This window comes from Symphalangus syndactylus, chromosome 14 (genome assembly GCF_028878055.3).
Source record: "Symphalangus syndactylus isolate Jambi chromosome 14, NHGRI_mSymSyn1-v2.1_pri, whole genome shotgun sequence".
Taxonomy (NCBI): domain Eukaryota; kingdom Metazoa; phylum Chordata; class Mammalia; order Primates; family Hylobatidae; genus Symphalangus; species Symphalangus syndactylus.
Genome location: NC_072436.2, coordinates 117,486,277 through 117,503,233, shown reverse-complemented (window position 1 = coordinate 117,503,233; position 16,957 = coordinate 117,486,277). Strand labels below are relative to the sequence as shown.

At 56.8% G+C, this 16,957-nt stretch overlaps 1 protein-coding gene across 17 annotated transcripts in view; it reads right to left on the bottom strand.

Moving 5' to 3' along the window:
• UNKL (unk like zinc finger) overlaps window positions 1-16,957 on the bottom strand; it is a 47,409-nt gene that overhangs the window by 14,466 nt on the left and 15,986 nt on the right. For 13 of the 17 annotated variants that reach the window (XR_010115831.1, XR_008650953.2, XR_010115833.1 and 10 more), the window contains 5 exons: window positions 16,761-16,878; window positions 14,034-14,118; window positions 12,947-13,032; window positions 10,720-10,782; window positions 6,222-6,399 (listed from right to left, as the gene is read on the bottom strand). Coding sequence is in view for 9 of the 17 variants with exons in the window: in XM_063618451.1 (XP_063474521.1) it covers window positions 6,222-6,399; window positions 10,720-10,782; window positions 12,947-13,032; window positions 14,034-14,118; window positions 16,761-16,878 (530 nt within the window). In the remaining 8 variants the exon portion in view is untranslated. Of the gene's footprint in view, window positions 1-290; window positions 475-6,221; window positions 6,400-10,719; window positions 10,783-12,946; window positions 13,033-14,033; window positions 14,119-16,760; window positions 16,879-16,957 lie in introns of those variants that run through there. The other 4 variants (XR_008650955.2, XR_010115834.1, XM_063618457.1 and 1 more) reach the window with 1 other exon arrangement.

Genomic DNA, 16,957 nt, shown 5'->3' with positions numbered 1-16,957 from the left:
TGCCCTCTCCTGCCCCACTCCGCATTCCTGACCCGCTCCACTCCGCTCCCCTGCCCCGCTCCGCTGCACTCCCCTGCCCTCCTCGGGGCACCGACCCCGCCTCGCTAGGGGACGCAGGCGGCCCGAGCCCGCGCTGGGAACCGGCGAGCGCTCAGCAGAGGCAGGTTCCGAGAAGGCGGCGCCTTCGCCTCGCTCCGGGCCTCTGAGAAGCCCGGGCCCACCCCGCGGCTGTCACAGCCGGCTCCGGGACGCGGGAGACGCACGCGAGGGGACGCACCTGGGGGGCGCACCTAGGTGAGGGGCCGCTCCTGAGCGCCAAGTAACGAGACCCGCACCTTGGCGGCGCAGGGCTGCCACGCGATGGGGCCGCCGCCGATGCTGACTCACGGTCCGCGGCCGCCCCGCGCCGCCGCCGGGGATTCAAACCCGGCCCGCGCCCCGCCCCCTCCACGCTGGCCCCGCCCCGCAACGTGACTCGGCTCCGCCCCCGCCGCACTGGCCACGCCCCCCACGCTGCCCTCCCCCAACCTTCCCCCCCGATTCGGTTGCACCCGGTCCCCGCGGCTCCTGGCTACGAGTTGGGCGGGCAAGTGGGCGCGGGCAGCGGGGACCAGAGGTCTTGAGGCAGAAAGCCCCGGAGCCGCCCCGCTGCCCGGCTCCTCCTGCCCTGCCCACCTGCACCTGCAGCTGCTCCAGGAGGACTCAGGTGAAACACGGTCGACCCAACAGGGGCGCTCGCGGGGCGGGGCGGGGCGGCGCGACCTGGAGCCGCTGCCTGCCCTGCAGGACCCTTCTCCCTCCCAAGTCCGCGTGCCTGCCCAGCCCCATCTAAACGCGGGGTACGGAGCTCGTAGGTCACTCTTAATCTGAAACCTGTTCCTATGAAGTGGAAGATGAAGGAAAATGGAACCTATCAGATGGGTCTGAAATGATTCCACTAAAAATCCCTTAAATACAGAATCCACTCATTTCTTCTATTCCGTGCTTCAGTCATAGTACATCTACAACCTGAAGGAAATTGTACTATTAACACAAGGAAAAAACGACCCAGTCTACACACCAGCTTTGCCCCAAACCCTCTACAACAGCGAATAAGATACACACGCAGGCAGGAGGGCCTACACCTGGGGCCAGACAGTACCGAGAGCCATTGGTGGGGAGTCCCTGAGCCGGGGGTGCGGGAGTGCCCTGGGGTCAGCGGGCAGCACACTGCCTCCGGTGCCTGTGGCTAGTGCAGGGACATAACTTTACAGCGATGCCTCAGGCATGGGCAGAGGAAAAAAGTGAGGCTGGCACTGGGTGGCAAATCTCACAATTTCAGCCGCAGCTGCAGCAACAATACATTGCCTCTAACTAAGGCAGTGTCGATCCTGAAAAAAAAATCCATCTCTTCACCTCTGAGTAGCTGGTTCAGGTTTTTTTTTTGTTTTTTTTTTTGAGAACAAGTCTCGCTCTGTCACCCAGGCTGGAGTGCAGTGGCACGATCTCAGCTCACTACAACCTCCGCCTTCGCGGTCCAAGCAATTCTCATGCCTCAACCACCTGAGTAGCTGGGATTACGGGCGCAAGCCACCACACCCAGCTAATTTTTGTATTTTCGGTACAGACGGGGTTTCACCATGTTGGTCAGGCTAGTCTTGAACTCCTGACCTCAGGTGATCCACCCGCCCTGGCCTCCCAAAGTGCCGGGATTACAGGCGTGAGCCACTGCTCACGGCTCAGGAAGTATTTAAGTCAATGAAAGAATGTGCTTCAAGATCGCGAGTGACATACTAAAACAGGTCAAAAACATACCTCAGATATGAAAGAATGGTTGGAAAAATTACCACAAATGTGCTAACTCCAGTCCATCTGAAGGTCGGCTATGCAGATGCAGCCACGCCTCTGTCAAGCACACAGGCACCTGGCTCTATTTTCCAACCGAGTGAGCACGGTCCAAGATGGTCTTTCTTGTTTGGGATTTAATTTTCCTAAGTATTTTTCTGCTATGCTCAAATTCTAGCATTACTACTTTTAGGTTGGGGAAGAGAAACTTTATTTTATTTTTTTATTTTATTTTTTTTGAGACAGAGTCTCGCTCTGTCGCCCAGGCTGGAGTGCAGTGGCGCGATCTCGGCTCACTGCAAGCTCCGCCTCCGGGGTTCACGCCATTCTCCTGCCTCAGCCTCTCCAAGTAGCTGGGACTACAGGCACCCGCCACCAAACCCGGCTAATTTTTTTGTATTTTTAGTAGAGATGGGGTTTCACCATGGTCTCGATCTCCTGACCTCGTGATCCACCCACCTCCGCCTCCCAAAGTGCTGGGATTACAAGCGTGAGCCACCACGACCGGCCGAGAAACTTTATTTTAAAAGAATGTGTCCTTATTTGTTTTAAAAAAAAAAATAAGTGGCCAGGTGTGGTGGCTCATGCCTGTAATCCCAGCATCTTGGGAGGCTGAGGCGGGTGGATAACCTGAGGTCAGGAGTTTGAGACCAGCCTGGCCAACATGGCAAAACCCTATCTCTATTAAAAATACAAAAATTAGCTGCGCATGGTGGCACACACCTGTAATCCCAGCTACTCCGGAGGCTGAGGAGGGAGAATTGCTTGAACCTGGAAGGCAGAGGTTGCAGTGAGAAGAGATTGTGCCATTGCACCCCAGTCTGCACAACAGAGCAAGAAAAAAAAAAACCTGCTCAGAGGCCAGACCCTCATGGAGCTTTAGCCACCGTGTAGACTTCATCCCTGACCTCTGAGTTTCTGACGGGGATGTGTGAATTTGAGGGTGTGATTTAGCAAGATCCAGGGCCTTGGATTATGCAACCCATTTATGATAGCGATCTCAAATTAAAACTAGCATGTTCTCACCGTGCCCGGTGGTGCCTGCCTGTGGTCTCAGCTATACTTGAGAGGCTGATGCAGGAGCGTCTCTCGAGCCCAGGAGTTGCAGGCTGCAGCGAGCTGACTGTACCACTGCACTCCTGCCTGGGTGACAGGGCAAGACCCTGTCTCAAAAAATAAAACCCCAAAATGAACAAAAACAAACTCAGGGAAGGCCGTCACCTGTAGTGGTCTCCCAAGTGCTCTGTCCTGGGCTGGGATGGAATGGGATGGGGGTGGGCACCCCAGCATAGTCAACTCACGAGACCTCTCTGGTTCAAGAGGAACAACATGTACGCCCTAGTTGCAAACTGAAAACACATGTGGGCTTGTTTCTGCCTGAGAGAAATCTTAACACAGCACACAGCACTCCCACCCATGGAGCATTCACAGTTTTAAACACCTACCCTTTACGGTGAAGCCCTCACAGCAGTCATCCCACACCACACGCCTCCTCCTCCATAGAGGCTCCAAGAGAGGATGACTTCCAAAACAGACCAGAGGGCGGAGTTTGAGTCCTGTCCTGAAACCAGGGGAGCCCTCCACGGCAAGGCAGAAACGAGGAGCCCTTCCCTGGGCAGGGCAGCCCAGTGCTCCCAGCCAGTGAGGACGAAACAAATGCAAACACTGCCTGCCCTGTGCCCCTGCCCCCGCCCCGACCGAGCCCCACCACTGGGCGCTGGGTCCATCCAGGATTCCTGCTCTCCCCATGGCCTCCTGAGGGAGGGACTGGCCCTGGATTCTGGAGGGTTCTCCGGCAGGTGCACAACAAAGCCCCACACAGGAACACCAGGGCTGCGAGGGGGAGATGCACATGGCCACAAAAGGTCCCAGTGTTTGGGAAAGAGACCCTTTAAAAAATTCAGGTCGGGCACAATGGTTCACACCTGTAATCCCAGCACTTTGGGAGGCCGAGGTGGGAGGATCACTTGAGGTTGGGAGTTCGAGACCAGCCTGGCCAACATGGTGAACCCTCATCTCTACTAAAAACACGAATAACAGCCAGGTGTGGTGGCGAGCGCCTATAGTCCCAGCTACTCAGGAGGCTGAGGCAGGAGAATCACTTGAACCTGGGAGGTGGAGGTTGCAGTGAGCCAAGATCGCACTACCGCCCTCCAATCTGGGTGACAGAGTGAGACTGTCTCAAAAAACACACACACACACATGCCAGGCACAGTGGCTCACACCTGTAATCCCAGCACTTTGGGAGGCCAGGCGGGCAGATCACGAGGTCAGGAGATCAAGACCAGGCTGGCCAATATGGTAAAACCCCATCTCTACTAAAAATACAAAAAAAAAAAAAAAAAAAAAAATTAGCCAGGCATAGTGGCAGGTGCCTGTAATCCCAGCTACTCTGGAGGCTGAGACAGGAGAATGGCATGAAGTCAGGGGGCAGAGGTTGCAGTGAGCCAAGATCACGCCACTACACTCCAGCCCGGGCAACAAGAGAGAAACTCCGTCTCAAAAAAAAAAAAAAAAAAAAATCAGAAACAAAACAAAACAAAACCCACAAACACACAAAAGAAAAATGTAAAGGCCTGGGCTCAACCCCAAGCGGATGCAGGGATGGGACGGCCCAGCAGCAACACAGGCCAAGAGCGGTGCCCAGAAGATGCACCCGGTTGCAGAGGTGCTGAGAGCAGGGCCCTGGGTGCTTGGGGACTGAGGACCGTCCTAGGGCTTCAGGAGCTGCACCTGGCTCTCCTCGCAGCCACCACTCAGGATGAGACTGGTCTAGTGTCCTGCCGACGTGCAGTCTGGGGCCTAAGTGGCCGCTGGGAAGAGTCTCTCTCTCCTCGGCCTCCTTGGCCGGCGTCGTCCAGGCCTGTGTGGATGGAGTTGCTGGGGGCTTGCAGCTGGGTCCGAGCAGTTCCGTGTGGGGCAACGACCAATGACGAGAAGCTGCGGCTCTCGGGCAGGAGTCATTGTGGGTCTGGCCGCCGGGCCGCCTCCCGCATCGATGCGGGCCCTGACGGTGCTGGGGTCCCACTCCGAGTCCCCAGAGTGTGCGCATGCAGGGACTGCAGTGAGGGCCCCCACCACGTGGCTCCAGCAGCCCTGTCCTGATCCCATGCTCAGCTCCCCCGCCACACCCTGGACAGCAGAGGATGTAGGAGAGGAAGGAGTGGGCTCCAGGGCTGCAGCGCAGAGGCCAGGCCCGGGCTGAGCTGAGCAGGGCCCAGCCTCACTGTACCCCCAACCCCATCCCATTCCACCCCAGCCCAGGGACAGAGAACTTGGAGGCCACCACAGGTGGCGGCCTTCCCTGAGTCCCTCACTGTCACTGTCAGGACACAGAGGCAGGTTTGGGTCCCTTGGGCGCTGGTGGCCATGGAACGTGGGGCTTCAGCGCGTCCCATCACTCACCAAGCATCTCTGCAAGCAAAGCCCTGCCCAGGTGTGGCCAGGAGTCCCCCACCACCCCAACATGGCCTTTCCCCAGGGACTGAAAGGGACCAAGGACACACACAGCCCAGCTCCCGGCACTGTCTCGCCCCCAGCTCTGCCTGCTGCCCGCTCTGGGCTTCTGGAAGAATCTGCCCCCCACGCTCTGGGCTCCCAGCCAGGCCCCAACAGGTCCCCACAGCCCAGCACCATCGCGTGTCTCAGTGCCCAGTGACTCCCTCCAACTAAAGGCCTCCCACAGCTGCCAGCCCAGGTGCTCACAGCTGTGCCCCCGACACCAAGCCTTCGCCAGGCTCCCCACCCCATCACTGTCCCTCCCCCTCAGTGCCCTCACTGGCCCACAACCCCTACTTTCAATTTTTTTTTTTGAGATAGTCTCACTCTCTCACCCAGGCTGGAGTGCAGTGGTGCAATCACAGCTCGCTGCAGCCTCGACCTCCTGGGTTCAAGGGATCCTCCCACCTCAGCCTCCCAAGTAGCTGGGACCACAGGTGTGCGCCACCATGCTTGGCTAATTATTTTATTTTTAGTAGAGACGGGGTCTCACTATGTTGCCCAGACTGGTCTTGAACTTCTGGGCTCAAGTGATCCTCCTGCCTTGGCCTCCCACAGCGCTGGGAGCACAGGCGGCCAACTCCCACAACTGCCATCATCTGTCAGCAACCTCCCTGTTCTCAGTCCCTGAGCCGGACAGCGCCTACTCTGCCTGGCTCCTGCGAGCCTCCTCGTCCCCAGCGCCTGCGGCACCCAGGCTAGGAGCCTGAGCCAGGGCTTGTTTCCACAACCACATGTGCAACACAACCAAAGTGACACATGACTGAAAACACGCGTCTGGCTTCTCTACAAAAATGACGATTCTGTAACGTGTCCTGAAATAGAAGCGCTGTTCCTGAAAAGCTACAGCATGAACACAGAAGGAGGTCAGGGAGAAGGGAAGATGGTGCCAGACTTACCCAGGACGGTCTCCACGGTGCTGCTGGCGGGGCCGAGCGGGAGGGCGCGGGCGGGGGGCGCGGGCAGCGCAGTCGGGGAGGAGCTGCCGGAGCCGGCGCTGGACGCCAGGCTGGACGCCACGCTGGAGCTCATGCTGGGGGCCGGTGGGTGGACGGCTGCAAACACGGCCAGGTGGTTCTGTTCAAAGACATGAACACCGTGAGTGCGTGCCCTCTGCGTGGAGGAGGCAGCGCCACGTCAGCACCCTGCAGAAAGCACCGCGGGAGACGGGAGCCGACTTCCACGCCCTGGCGAGGCCCAGGGAGAACTTCCCAGACCCGGAGGGACTCTGACTGCACCGAGAAACACCAGGACGGCAGGGCAGCAGGCTACGGTGCACTTGGGACAGGCACAGACACCTCTGGGGAGTGTCTCATGAGCTTTTCTGCAGAAAACGTTTCAGGAGCAGACATTTGCCAGTAAAAATCAATCTGGCAGGTGCAGAAAGATGTGTCAGCGGCTAGGGGCCTGCCAGCCCGATGGGCAAGCTGTGCAGCCTGCCTGCCCTTCTCCCCACACCTCCTGGGTGCCCCCGCCCCAGCTCTCGCCCAGGACTGGCTCCTGAGCACCTTGGGGGGCCCCCAGAGAAATGTCCTCCCAGGGACTTAAAAAAAGACCCAGCACCACTTCCAAAACATCCATAGCGTGGTCCTGTGACCTCGTCACCTGGGAAAGTAAAACACAGGGCAGTTCACATGATCTGTATTTGGTGGATAACAGATCAAAAGAAAAAGAGCAAAACACAGAGCAGTGCTGAACAAAATCCCGGTAACGGGGAGGGCGCTGCACACAAGAAAACACCCACACAAAAGACCCAGAGCCACCTATGAGGTCACTGCAAAACCAAGCATCAAAAGCTGGATTAGAATGAGTTTCTGGCTGGGCACAGTGGCTCATGCCTGTAATCTCAGCACTTTGGGAGGCCGAGGTGGGCAGATTACTGGAGGTCAGGAGTTCGAGACCAGCCTGGCCAACATGGCGAAACCCTGTCTCTACTAAAAATACAAAAAAAAAAAAAAAAAATTAGCCAAGGCCGGGCACGGTGGCTCACACCTGTAATCCCAGCACTTTGGGAGGCTGAGGTGGGCGGACCACCTGAGATCAGGAGTTCAAGACCAGGCTGCCCAACATGGAGAAACCCCGTCTCTAATAAAAATACAAAAAATTAGCCAGGCGTGGTGGTGGGCACCTGTAATCCCAGCTACTTGGGAGGCTGAGGCAGAAGAATCGCTTGAACCCGGGAGGCGGAGGTTGCAGTGAGCCCAGATCGCACCACTGCACTCCAGCCTGGGCAGCAGAGCGACTCTGTTTCCAAAAAAATGAATTGCATCCTGAAATATTACAGTTGAAATGGTATCGTAACTGGGTTTTACCTTGGGGGGTGTGATTTTACTAGTTTGTCTGCTTAATTAAAACTGTCCATAATGAAGAAATTTTGATGTGCATTTCCTAAGGGTCAGAAATCCCCAACAAGAACGCGCCTGACCCCTGTGGCGTTTCAGTCCTTGCCTGAACCCAACTCCAGAGCATCACCCAGGCCTAGAGGCCACCTCCCACATAAGGGAGAGCCGAGGGACTGTTGCCTGGAAGGGCCCCGCGCCCACCAAGAAGCCACAGACAATGCTGGGATTTGCAGAGCAGGCCTGCCCTGCCCTGGGTCGCACAGAGAGTCTGTGCCCCCGACCTGTGTCTGCATACAGCCCAAGAGCACACAAAGCCGGGAGGCACCACAGTGCAGGTGCCACGTTTGCCCCCAAAGCAGCACTGGTCTGAGGGCCGGGCACGGGCTGACCCTCGGCTGGGACAGGCAACCTCAGGCTCCCAAAGCGCTGCCTGGCCCAGGGTGAGTGCAGCAGCCTCAGAAGCCAAGGCTGCCTCCTTCCCGGGTGTCTGCAGGAGGGGACCCCACCCCGGGGGCCTTCCCCAGCCTACTGGAGGCCATTAACCAACAGGGACCAGAGAGGAAGCCTCAGCCCTGAGTGACTCCCAGGCCCTGTGCTGACCCTGCCCAGGAGCTGGCCAGGGTGATACGCACACTGTGACTTCAGCCCAAATGATCACCTGAAAATCATCAACATCCATGTCACTCCTTGTCCCCCAAGGCACAATGGCCACAGACAACGGGCCTGGTGTGGGAGCCCATCCACATGAGGGCTGGGCACGGTCAGAGGGTTCAGACGAGAGCCCCGTGAGGATGCCGCACCTCCAGTAACACTGGCACCGTCCGCCCCGTGGGGACGCCACACCTCCGCTAACAACAGCACCGCCTGCCCCACGGGGACGCCGCGCCTCCGCTAACACCAGCACCGTTCACACCACGAGGACGCCACACCTCCGCTAACACCAGCACCATTCTCCCTGTGGGGACACCGCACCTCCGCTAACACCAGCACCATTCTCCCTGTGGGGACGCCGCGCCTCCGCTAACACCGGCACCATTCTCCCTGTGGGGACGCCGCGCCTCCGCTAACACCGGCACCATTCTCCCTGTGGGGACGCCGTGCCTCCGCTAACACCGGCACCATTCTCCCTGTGGGGACGCCGTGCCTCCGCTAACACCGGCACCATTCTCCCTGTGGGGACGCCGTGCCTCCGCTAACACCGGCACCATTCTCCCTGTGGGGACACCGTGCCTCCGCTAACACCGGCACCGTCTGCCCCATGGGGACAGCACACCCCAAGCTACCACTGGCACTGCCTGCCTGGTTTTTCTTCTCTGTGTTATGGTGAAATATAATATGAAATGTACTACAGTGACCATGGTTCGGTGTGGTCCGTGGCACGAATTCCATCCACGCCGCTGTGCAGCCATCACCACGTCCACCTCCAGAACTCCTCATCTTCCAGCCAGAAGCTCTGACCCGGTGAACACTTGCCCCCTCCCCTGGCCCCGGCCCCCACCACGCTACCTGCTGTCTGTGAATGTGACTCTGCCAGAGACCTCCTGGGAGTGGAATCATGCAGGATTTGCCTTTCGGTAACTGGCTCACTTCAGTCAGCACAGTGTCTTTGTTATGGACCAAACGTGTCCCCCCCAAATTCCTATGTGGAAGCCTTGACCCCTGGTGTGACTAAATTTGGAGATAGGGCCTGTGAGGAGGAATTAAGGTGAAACTAGTTCTTACGCCAGGTGTGGAGACTCACACCTGTAATCCCAACACTTTGGGAGGTCAAAGCAGGAGCACTGCTTGAGCCCAGGAGTTTGAGACCAGCCTGGACAACCCAATTTCTAAAAATATACAAAAATTAGCCAAGCCTGGTGGTGTATGCCTGGGGTCCCAGCGACTCAGGAGGCTGAGGTGGGAGGACTGCTTCAAGCCTGGGAGTCCCGGGCTGCAGTGAGCTGGGACTGGGCCACTGCACTCTACCTGGGTGACAGAGCCAGACCCTGCCTCAAAAAATTTAAGAAACTGTAAAAAACAAGAGCAACAATGAAATGAGGTGTTGGGGCAGGGCCCTACACAGCCGCTGTCCTGAGGAAAAGACCCCAGGGATGCCCACGCACAGAGGGGTGACTCCAGAGGACACGGAGGAGGCAGCATCTGCACCCAGGGGGTCCTCAGGAGCCAGCTCTGGACAGCTCAAGCTCAGACTCAGCCCCCAGAGTGGAGAGAGTCAAGTGCTGCTGCTTGAGGATTGGTTTGGTTTTGGTTTGGTTTGAGACAGGGCCTCACTCTGTCGCCCAGGCTGGAGAGCTTGGCTCACTGCAACCTCCACCTCCTGGGCTCCAGCAATTCTCTTGCCTCAGCCTCCCAAAGTGCTGGAACCACAGGTGTGAGCTACTGTGCCCAACCAAAACTACCTCATTCATTCATTTAGAAACAGAGTCTCACGGTGTCACCCAGGATGCAGTGCAGTGGCACGATCTCGGCTCACTGCAACCTCCACCTCCCGACTTCAAGCGATTCTCCTGCCTCAGTTTCCTGAGTAGCTGGCACTACAGGCACATGCCACCATGCCTGGCTAATATTTTGTATTTTTAGTAGAGACGGGGTTTCACCATGTTGGCCAGGCTGGGCCCGGACTCCTGACCTCATGATCCGCCCGCCTTGGCCTCTCAAAGTGCTGGGATTACAGATGTGAGCCACCGCGCCCGGCAAGTTCTGCTGTTTGAACAGGCCCATCTGCATCCTTCCCTGGCAGCCCAAGGAAAGTAACATAGATGGGCTCCAAAGGGCCCCTTATTTCCCCGAGCTGAAAACGGCAGGAGGTTTTGGCTTTGTTGTTTCCAAGGTATAACACGAATGTTTCAAACAGACAAACACGGGGGTACCAGGAGAGAGCTAATTCCATAACAAGCGGACGTTAACCAGATGGCTTTGCGAGCCGAAAGTGGGTGAGACCAAGGATGCGTGAGCACAGCCCTAACGCAATGTCGCGCTGTCAGGCAGGAGGGCGGGAAGCCTCGGCCCTAACGCGATGTCAGGCACGAGGGCGGGAAGCCTCGGGGGCCTGTACCTGCTTGCTGTCTTGCTCGCTGCCCTTCGGGCCGCCCTCAGCTGGCGAGTCTCTCCGCTTGGCCTGCAACATAAAAAACAGTCATGTGTGGAAAAAGCAGGGAGAAAATGTAAATTAAAAATATACAATTCAGGCTGGACACGGTGGCAGCACTTTGGGAGGCTGAGGCGGGCGGATCATCTGAGGTCAGGAGTTCGAGACCACCCTGGCCAACATGGTGAAAACCTGTCTCTACTAAAAATACAAAAAATAGCCAGGCGTGGTGGCACATGCCTGTAGTTTCAGCTACTCGAGAGGCTGAGGCAAGAGAATCGCTTGAACCCAGGAGGTGGAGGTTACAGTGAGCCGAGATGGCACCATTGCACTCCAGCCTGGGCAACAAGAGTGAAACTCTGTCTCAAAAAATAGAATAAAAAATTTAAAAAAGGATAATTGCTTGAACCCAGGAGGTGGAGGTTACAGTGAGCCAAGGTCATACCACTGCACTGCAGGCTGGGCGACAGAGTGAGACTCTGTCTCCAAAAAAAAAAAATACGCACACACACACACACACACACACACACACACCTATTCAGCGGTACTTCTGGTCCCTTGAAGATACACAAACACACACACACACACACACAAAGATGTAAGCTCTGCTCAGAATTGAGACAAATGCTTTTTTTTTTTGAGACAAGATCTCACTCTGTCTCCCAGGCTGGAGTGCAGTGGCATGACCTCCCTGGCTAAAGCAATCCTCCTGCCTCAGCCTCCCAAGAAGCTGGGAGCACAGGCATTTGCCAGTGGACCTAGTTAATTTTTCAAAGCTTTCTGTAAAGACGGGGTCTTATTATGTTGCCCAGGCTGGTCTTGAACTCCTGACCTCAAGCGATTGTCCCACCTCAGCCTCCCAAAGTGCTTGGTTTACAGGCATGAGCCACTGCAACTGGCCAAAGATGCCAAATCTTGAAGGTCTCATGAAACAGAAGAGACGTCTGAATCTGCTGGCTCCCCGTCGGTTCTCCTGAGTTCCATTTCTTTTGTTTTCTTTTTTTTTTTTTCTGAGACAAAGTCTCACTGTGTCATCCAGGCTGGAGTGCAGTGGCGCATTCTCAGCTCACTGTAACCTCTGCCTACTGGGTTCAAGTGATTCTCCTGCCTCAGCCTCTGGAGTAGCTGGGATTACAGGCGCAGGCCACCACGCCTGGCTAATTTTTGTATTTTTAGTAGAGATGGAGTTTCACCATGTTGATCAGGCTGGTCTCAAACTCCTGACCTCAGGTGATCCACCCGCCTTGAACTCCCAAAGGGCTGGGATTACAGACATGAGCCACCGCGCCCAGCCCTGAGTTCCATTTCTTACATTTGAACGTGGCTCTCTGACCTTGGGTTGGTCCATGTGAAGGCAGGGTGTCAGCTCTGCACTCCCTAAACCAACCACAGCATCAAACCCCAAACTGAGCCGTTCACCTAAGACAGAGGCTCAGGTGAAACTGTAAGAAATATATGAAGGGGGTCAGAGTGTGCCACCCCAAAACATGCCACTCTTTGACAAAAAGATTATTTTGAGTTGAAGGCAGCTGAGAAACAGCAGATGCGGGAACAGCTCTCTGCTTCCTTCCTGCCTCGAAGCTGGGCGTGAATTCCCTCTGTGAAGGTGTCCTCTCCCCTCTCCACACCAGGAGGAGAGACTGCAGATTGAGGCTGCGTAACCAACCTCACTGAAGTTACTCTTACCTTCCGCCAGTCTCCCCCATAGCCTTACCTTCCTAGGAGCCCAACCCCCTCCTTCCCCCTTTTTTTTTGTTTGAGACGGGGTCTCGTTCTGTCACCCAGACTGGAGTGAAATGGTGGGATCTCAGCTCACCACAACCTCCGTCTCCTGGGTTCAAGCGATTCTCCTGCCTCAGCCTCCTGGGTAGCCGGGATTACAGGCGCCCACCACCACACCCGTTTAATTTTGGTATTTTTAGTACAGACGGGGTTTTGCCATGTTGGCTAGGCTGGTCTCGAACTCCTGACCTCAGGTGATCCACCCGCCTCAGCCTCCCAAAGTGCTGGGATGACAGGCATGAGCCACCGCCCCCAGCCTAGTGGCAAGGATTTTTGTAGACTCTTCTAGAAGAGCCACGAACTCCACAGACTGCCCACAACCACACTGCTGAAAACCCATCCATCCACATCCCTAACAGTTCAATTAAACCAAAGGACACTGGGCATCGTCCTGGGAACACTGTTCACTTACATTTCCCGGCTGGCCGCTGCCCGTGGAGGCAGGACTTGTGACGTGGAGGTCGCGGCAGCCCCATTCATTCGCCATCCCCAGGCTCTCTGCAAGGACAGGGGAGCAGCAGATTCTGAGGGCCGCTGGTGGGCGACAGTGACACACAGAAGTCTCCGCACCACACGTCAGGGCCGAGCGTGCGCGGCCTCGTCACAACCATCCCTCAGGGGTGCGGCATAGGACGGCTGGGCAGTGACAGGGGACACTCAGGGCAACGGGACCCTCGGGCCTTAGACCAGTTTTTCATGCTTTTAACACTAAAAGCAATGTTGAAAATGTGAACAACAAGAGCTGTCCTCCCCACTAAAATAAAAAACAAAGGAAAATTTGAGCTTGCGGACCACACACAGAAAACCTGGAACCCAAATCCTACGGCTGCGAGGAGGCAGCCGCGTGGGTTCCCACTGAACCCAAACCCCAGGGCTGCGAAGAGGAGGCCACGTGGGTTCCCAATGGGGCCTGTTTCTGCTGCTGGGAACTTATTAGGGACCACGTGATCGCCAAAGCTAAGCCCTCATCCCCTGGACGGCAAACAGGCTCTGGAAAGCACGGGATCACCCTGAGCAACCCTTGCTCGAGGGTCTCTGCTGCCTCCCCGAGCTGGGGCAGACAGACCCCCTCTCTCCACAAGGGAGGTGGTGCTTCTAGGTGGGTGCCCGGCAAGATGGCAGTCTCGGAGCAAGGCCCAGGCAGCGGGTGGCAGAAAGACCCGGCTTGGATGCCCAGGAGGCAGGTGGAGGCACCAGCCGGCCCACACCAGGACTCAGCCTCCAGGCTCAGGGCCCCAGCGTGCCTGGAGACAGGGTCCCTGCAGGTTCCACCAGGCCTGGCCCACACTGGCATGGAGGGAGCCCAGCCTCACATGGCACAAACACCCCAGGGAGCCTCCACGGGCATGTCAGGGACCCCCAGCCCCCAACCACGGTGCTGAGCTCCCGCCTGTCTTCCAGGTCCTCGTGGCCAGCTCCGGGTCATCAGTAATTCCAGCGAGGGCCTGCAGAGCCGCGGAACCTGCTAAGGTGAACCTGCCACAGGGACGGTTACTCACTCTCAACGTGTGCAAAGGCACAGAAGGGGCCGCGCGGGCAGTACCCGGTTTGGCGCATGTCGTTGCATTTTGTAGATTTGTAGATCTAGGGGGAAAAAATGAAATACAGAGGCTGGATTGGAAATGGGACTCTGTGGAAAGACCACAGCTGGCGTCATCCCAAGGGAGAGGATTAAGCTCCAAATCACAACAAGATGCCCCTGCAAAGGGGGCATGGGCCCTGCCCTCCTCCACTGTGTGCCCTTGGTCCCCATATCCCTCCTCTCTGCAGAGTTGACCCGCAGGGAACATGCACACGTGTGGGGCCATTCCCGCGGCATCTACCCTCACATCACAGGCAAAGTCATTTCCCCGCTTGATATTTTCTGAAAGATGCACCAAATTCAGTCTGGTATGCAGCAGGTGCCTAATAAGTGCCTATTAAAAGGAACACGTGTGTCTGTTCCCTAACCAGACCCACTGACCCTTCACCTAGGGTGACAGCCCCTCTCATAAGGTCAACAACACTTAAGACCTGGCAAGGGACAGACCAGCCTGGAAGCCCCCAGTCTGCCTTGGGAGGCCTGGCCCAGCCCCTCCTGCTCCGTAGCACTCTGGAAAGGACACGGCACCTGGCACACCCTGCCCCCAGTGCCCACACCTGCCTGCATCCTAGCAGGAAGCCTCTCTCCTGACCTCCAGCCTGGCCCCACCCCCCACGGCCCTCCCACCACATCAGGCACCCGGTGGGGGCTCGTTTGCTTGTTCATATTGTTTGTTTTTTGAGAGAGAGTCTCACTCTGTCACCCAGGCTGGAGTGCAGTCGCGTGATCTCGGCTCACCGCAACGTCCACCTCCCGAGTTCAAGTGATTCTCTTGCCTCAGCCTCCCAAGTAGCTGGGATTACAAGCACGTGCCACCACGCCTGGCTAATTTTTGTATTTTTAGTAGAGATGGGGTTTCGCCATGTTGGCCAGGCTGGTCTCAAACGCCTGACCTCAGGTGATCTGTTCACCTCAGCCCCTCAAAGTGCTGGGATTACAGGTATGAACCACCATGCCCGGTCTGTTCATTTTTTTTTTTTTTTTTTTTTGAGCCGGAGTCTGGCTCTGTCGCCCAGGCTGGAGTACAATGGCGCCAACTTGGCTCACTGCAACCTCTGCCTCCTGGATTCAAGCAATTCTCCTGCCTCAGCCTCCTGACTAGCTGTGACTACAGGCATGAGCCAACACATCTGGCTAATTTTTGTATTTTTAGTAGAGATGGGTTCACCACGTTGGTCATGCTGGTCTCGAACTCCTGAACTCAGGTGATCTGCCCGCCTCGGCCTCCCAAAGTGCTGGGATTACAGGCGTGAGCCACTGTGCCTGGCCTGTTTGTTTTTAATACAAATCTGAATATGGTCCCTTGGCAACTACACAGCTGGGTGTGAACACAGCCTCCCTGTACCATCCATACCTTGCACCTTCTAGTGGAGGCACAGGCCTGGCTCCAGCTCAGGCTGCCCCTTCAGCCCCAGGAACTTCCTGCCTGGGAAGAGTCCTTCTTTACCTGGGGCAGGGCCCAGGTAGGAGGGTTTATCTCACTCAGGATTTATGGTGCGGCTGTGGCCCACGTGGTGCCAGCTCCACTCAGCTGGGTACCGGAGACTGGGGTCTGCAGCCAGGCCTGCGTGACTGAACACAGAAAAGGCCCCAGACACCGGACTCCCGACAGGCCCCTGGTGGCACCGCTGAGTGTGTGGTCACCGACACCCAGAAAGCATGATGTGCATCTGTGACAACATGCGTCAAGAAACGACGGGAAGCAGCGCCTGGTCCCTCCCAGCCCCTGCACACCTCCTCCTTGGCTGAGGATTTTACTTTTTTTAGATAGAGTCTTGCTCTATCCCCCAGGCTGGAGTGCAGTGGCGCGATCTCGACTCACTGCAACCTCAGCCTCCCGGGTTCAAGTGATCCTCGCGTCTCAGCCTCCCGAGTAGCTGGGACTACAGGCGCGCACCACTACACCCAGCTAATTTTGGTATTTTTAGTACAGACGCGTTGACCAGGCTGGTTTCGAACCCCTGACCTCAAGTGATTTGCCCGCCTCTGCCTCCCAAAGTGCTGAGATTACAGTGTGAGCCACCGTGCCTGGCCTGAACATATATTTTTTTTTTCTTTTTTTTTTTTTTTCTTGAGACAGAGTCTTCTTGCTCTGTTGCCCAGGCCTGAGTGCAGTGGCGCGATCTCAGCTCACTGCAAGCTCCGTCAAGCTCCGCCTCCTGGGTTCACGCCATTCTCCTGCCTCAGCCTCCTGAGTAGCTGGGACTACAGGTGCCCTCCACCATGCCCGGCAAATTTTTTGTATTTTTAGTAGACGGGGTTTTGCCAGGATGGTCTTGATCTCCTGACCTCATTATCCGCCTGCCTCAGCCTCCCAAAGTGCTGGGATTACAGGCGTGAGCTACTGCACCCGGCCCTGAATATTATGTTTTTAATTGACGTTTTCTCCCTGCTTTTTTCCCACGACTCTTTTTTCTGTTACAGGCCAAGCGGAGAGACTCACCGGCTGAGGGCAGCCTGCAGGTCAGCAAGCAAGACACGCAAGCAGGTACAGCCCTCGTGCCCCCTCCAGGCTTCCCGACCCGTGCCAGCCCTCGGCCAAAGTTAATCACTGTTCTTTCTGTGTGATAACCACACTGTGAACCCCACAGCTTCTCCGGGGCCTTCCAGCGACCCCTACGCCTGCGGGATCAGAGGGACGTACCTCAGGATGGAACTGCTGCTCCGTGCGGGAGTGGCAATACTGGCAGCCGTCGCCGCCATCGCAGCGTGAGGGCTCCCCCCACTCATCCCCATGCTTCACACTGGGGCAGGGCGTGGACCTGGGGATGAGGAGGTGTCAGGGGGACACAGAGGACTTGGCTCCCCCCACTCAACCCTCTGCTTCACGCTGGGGCAGGG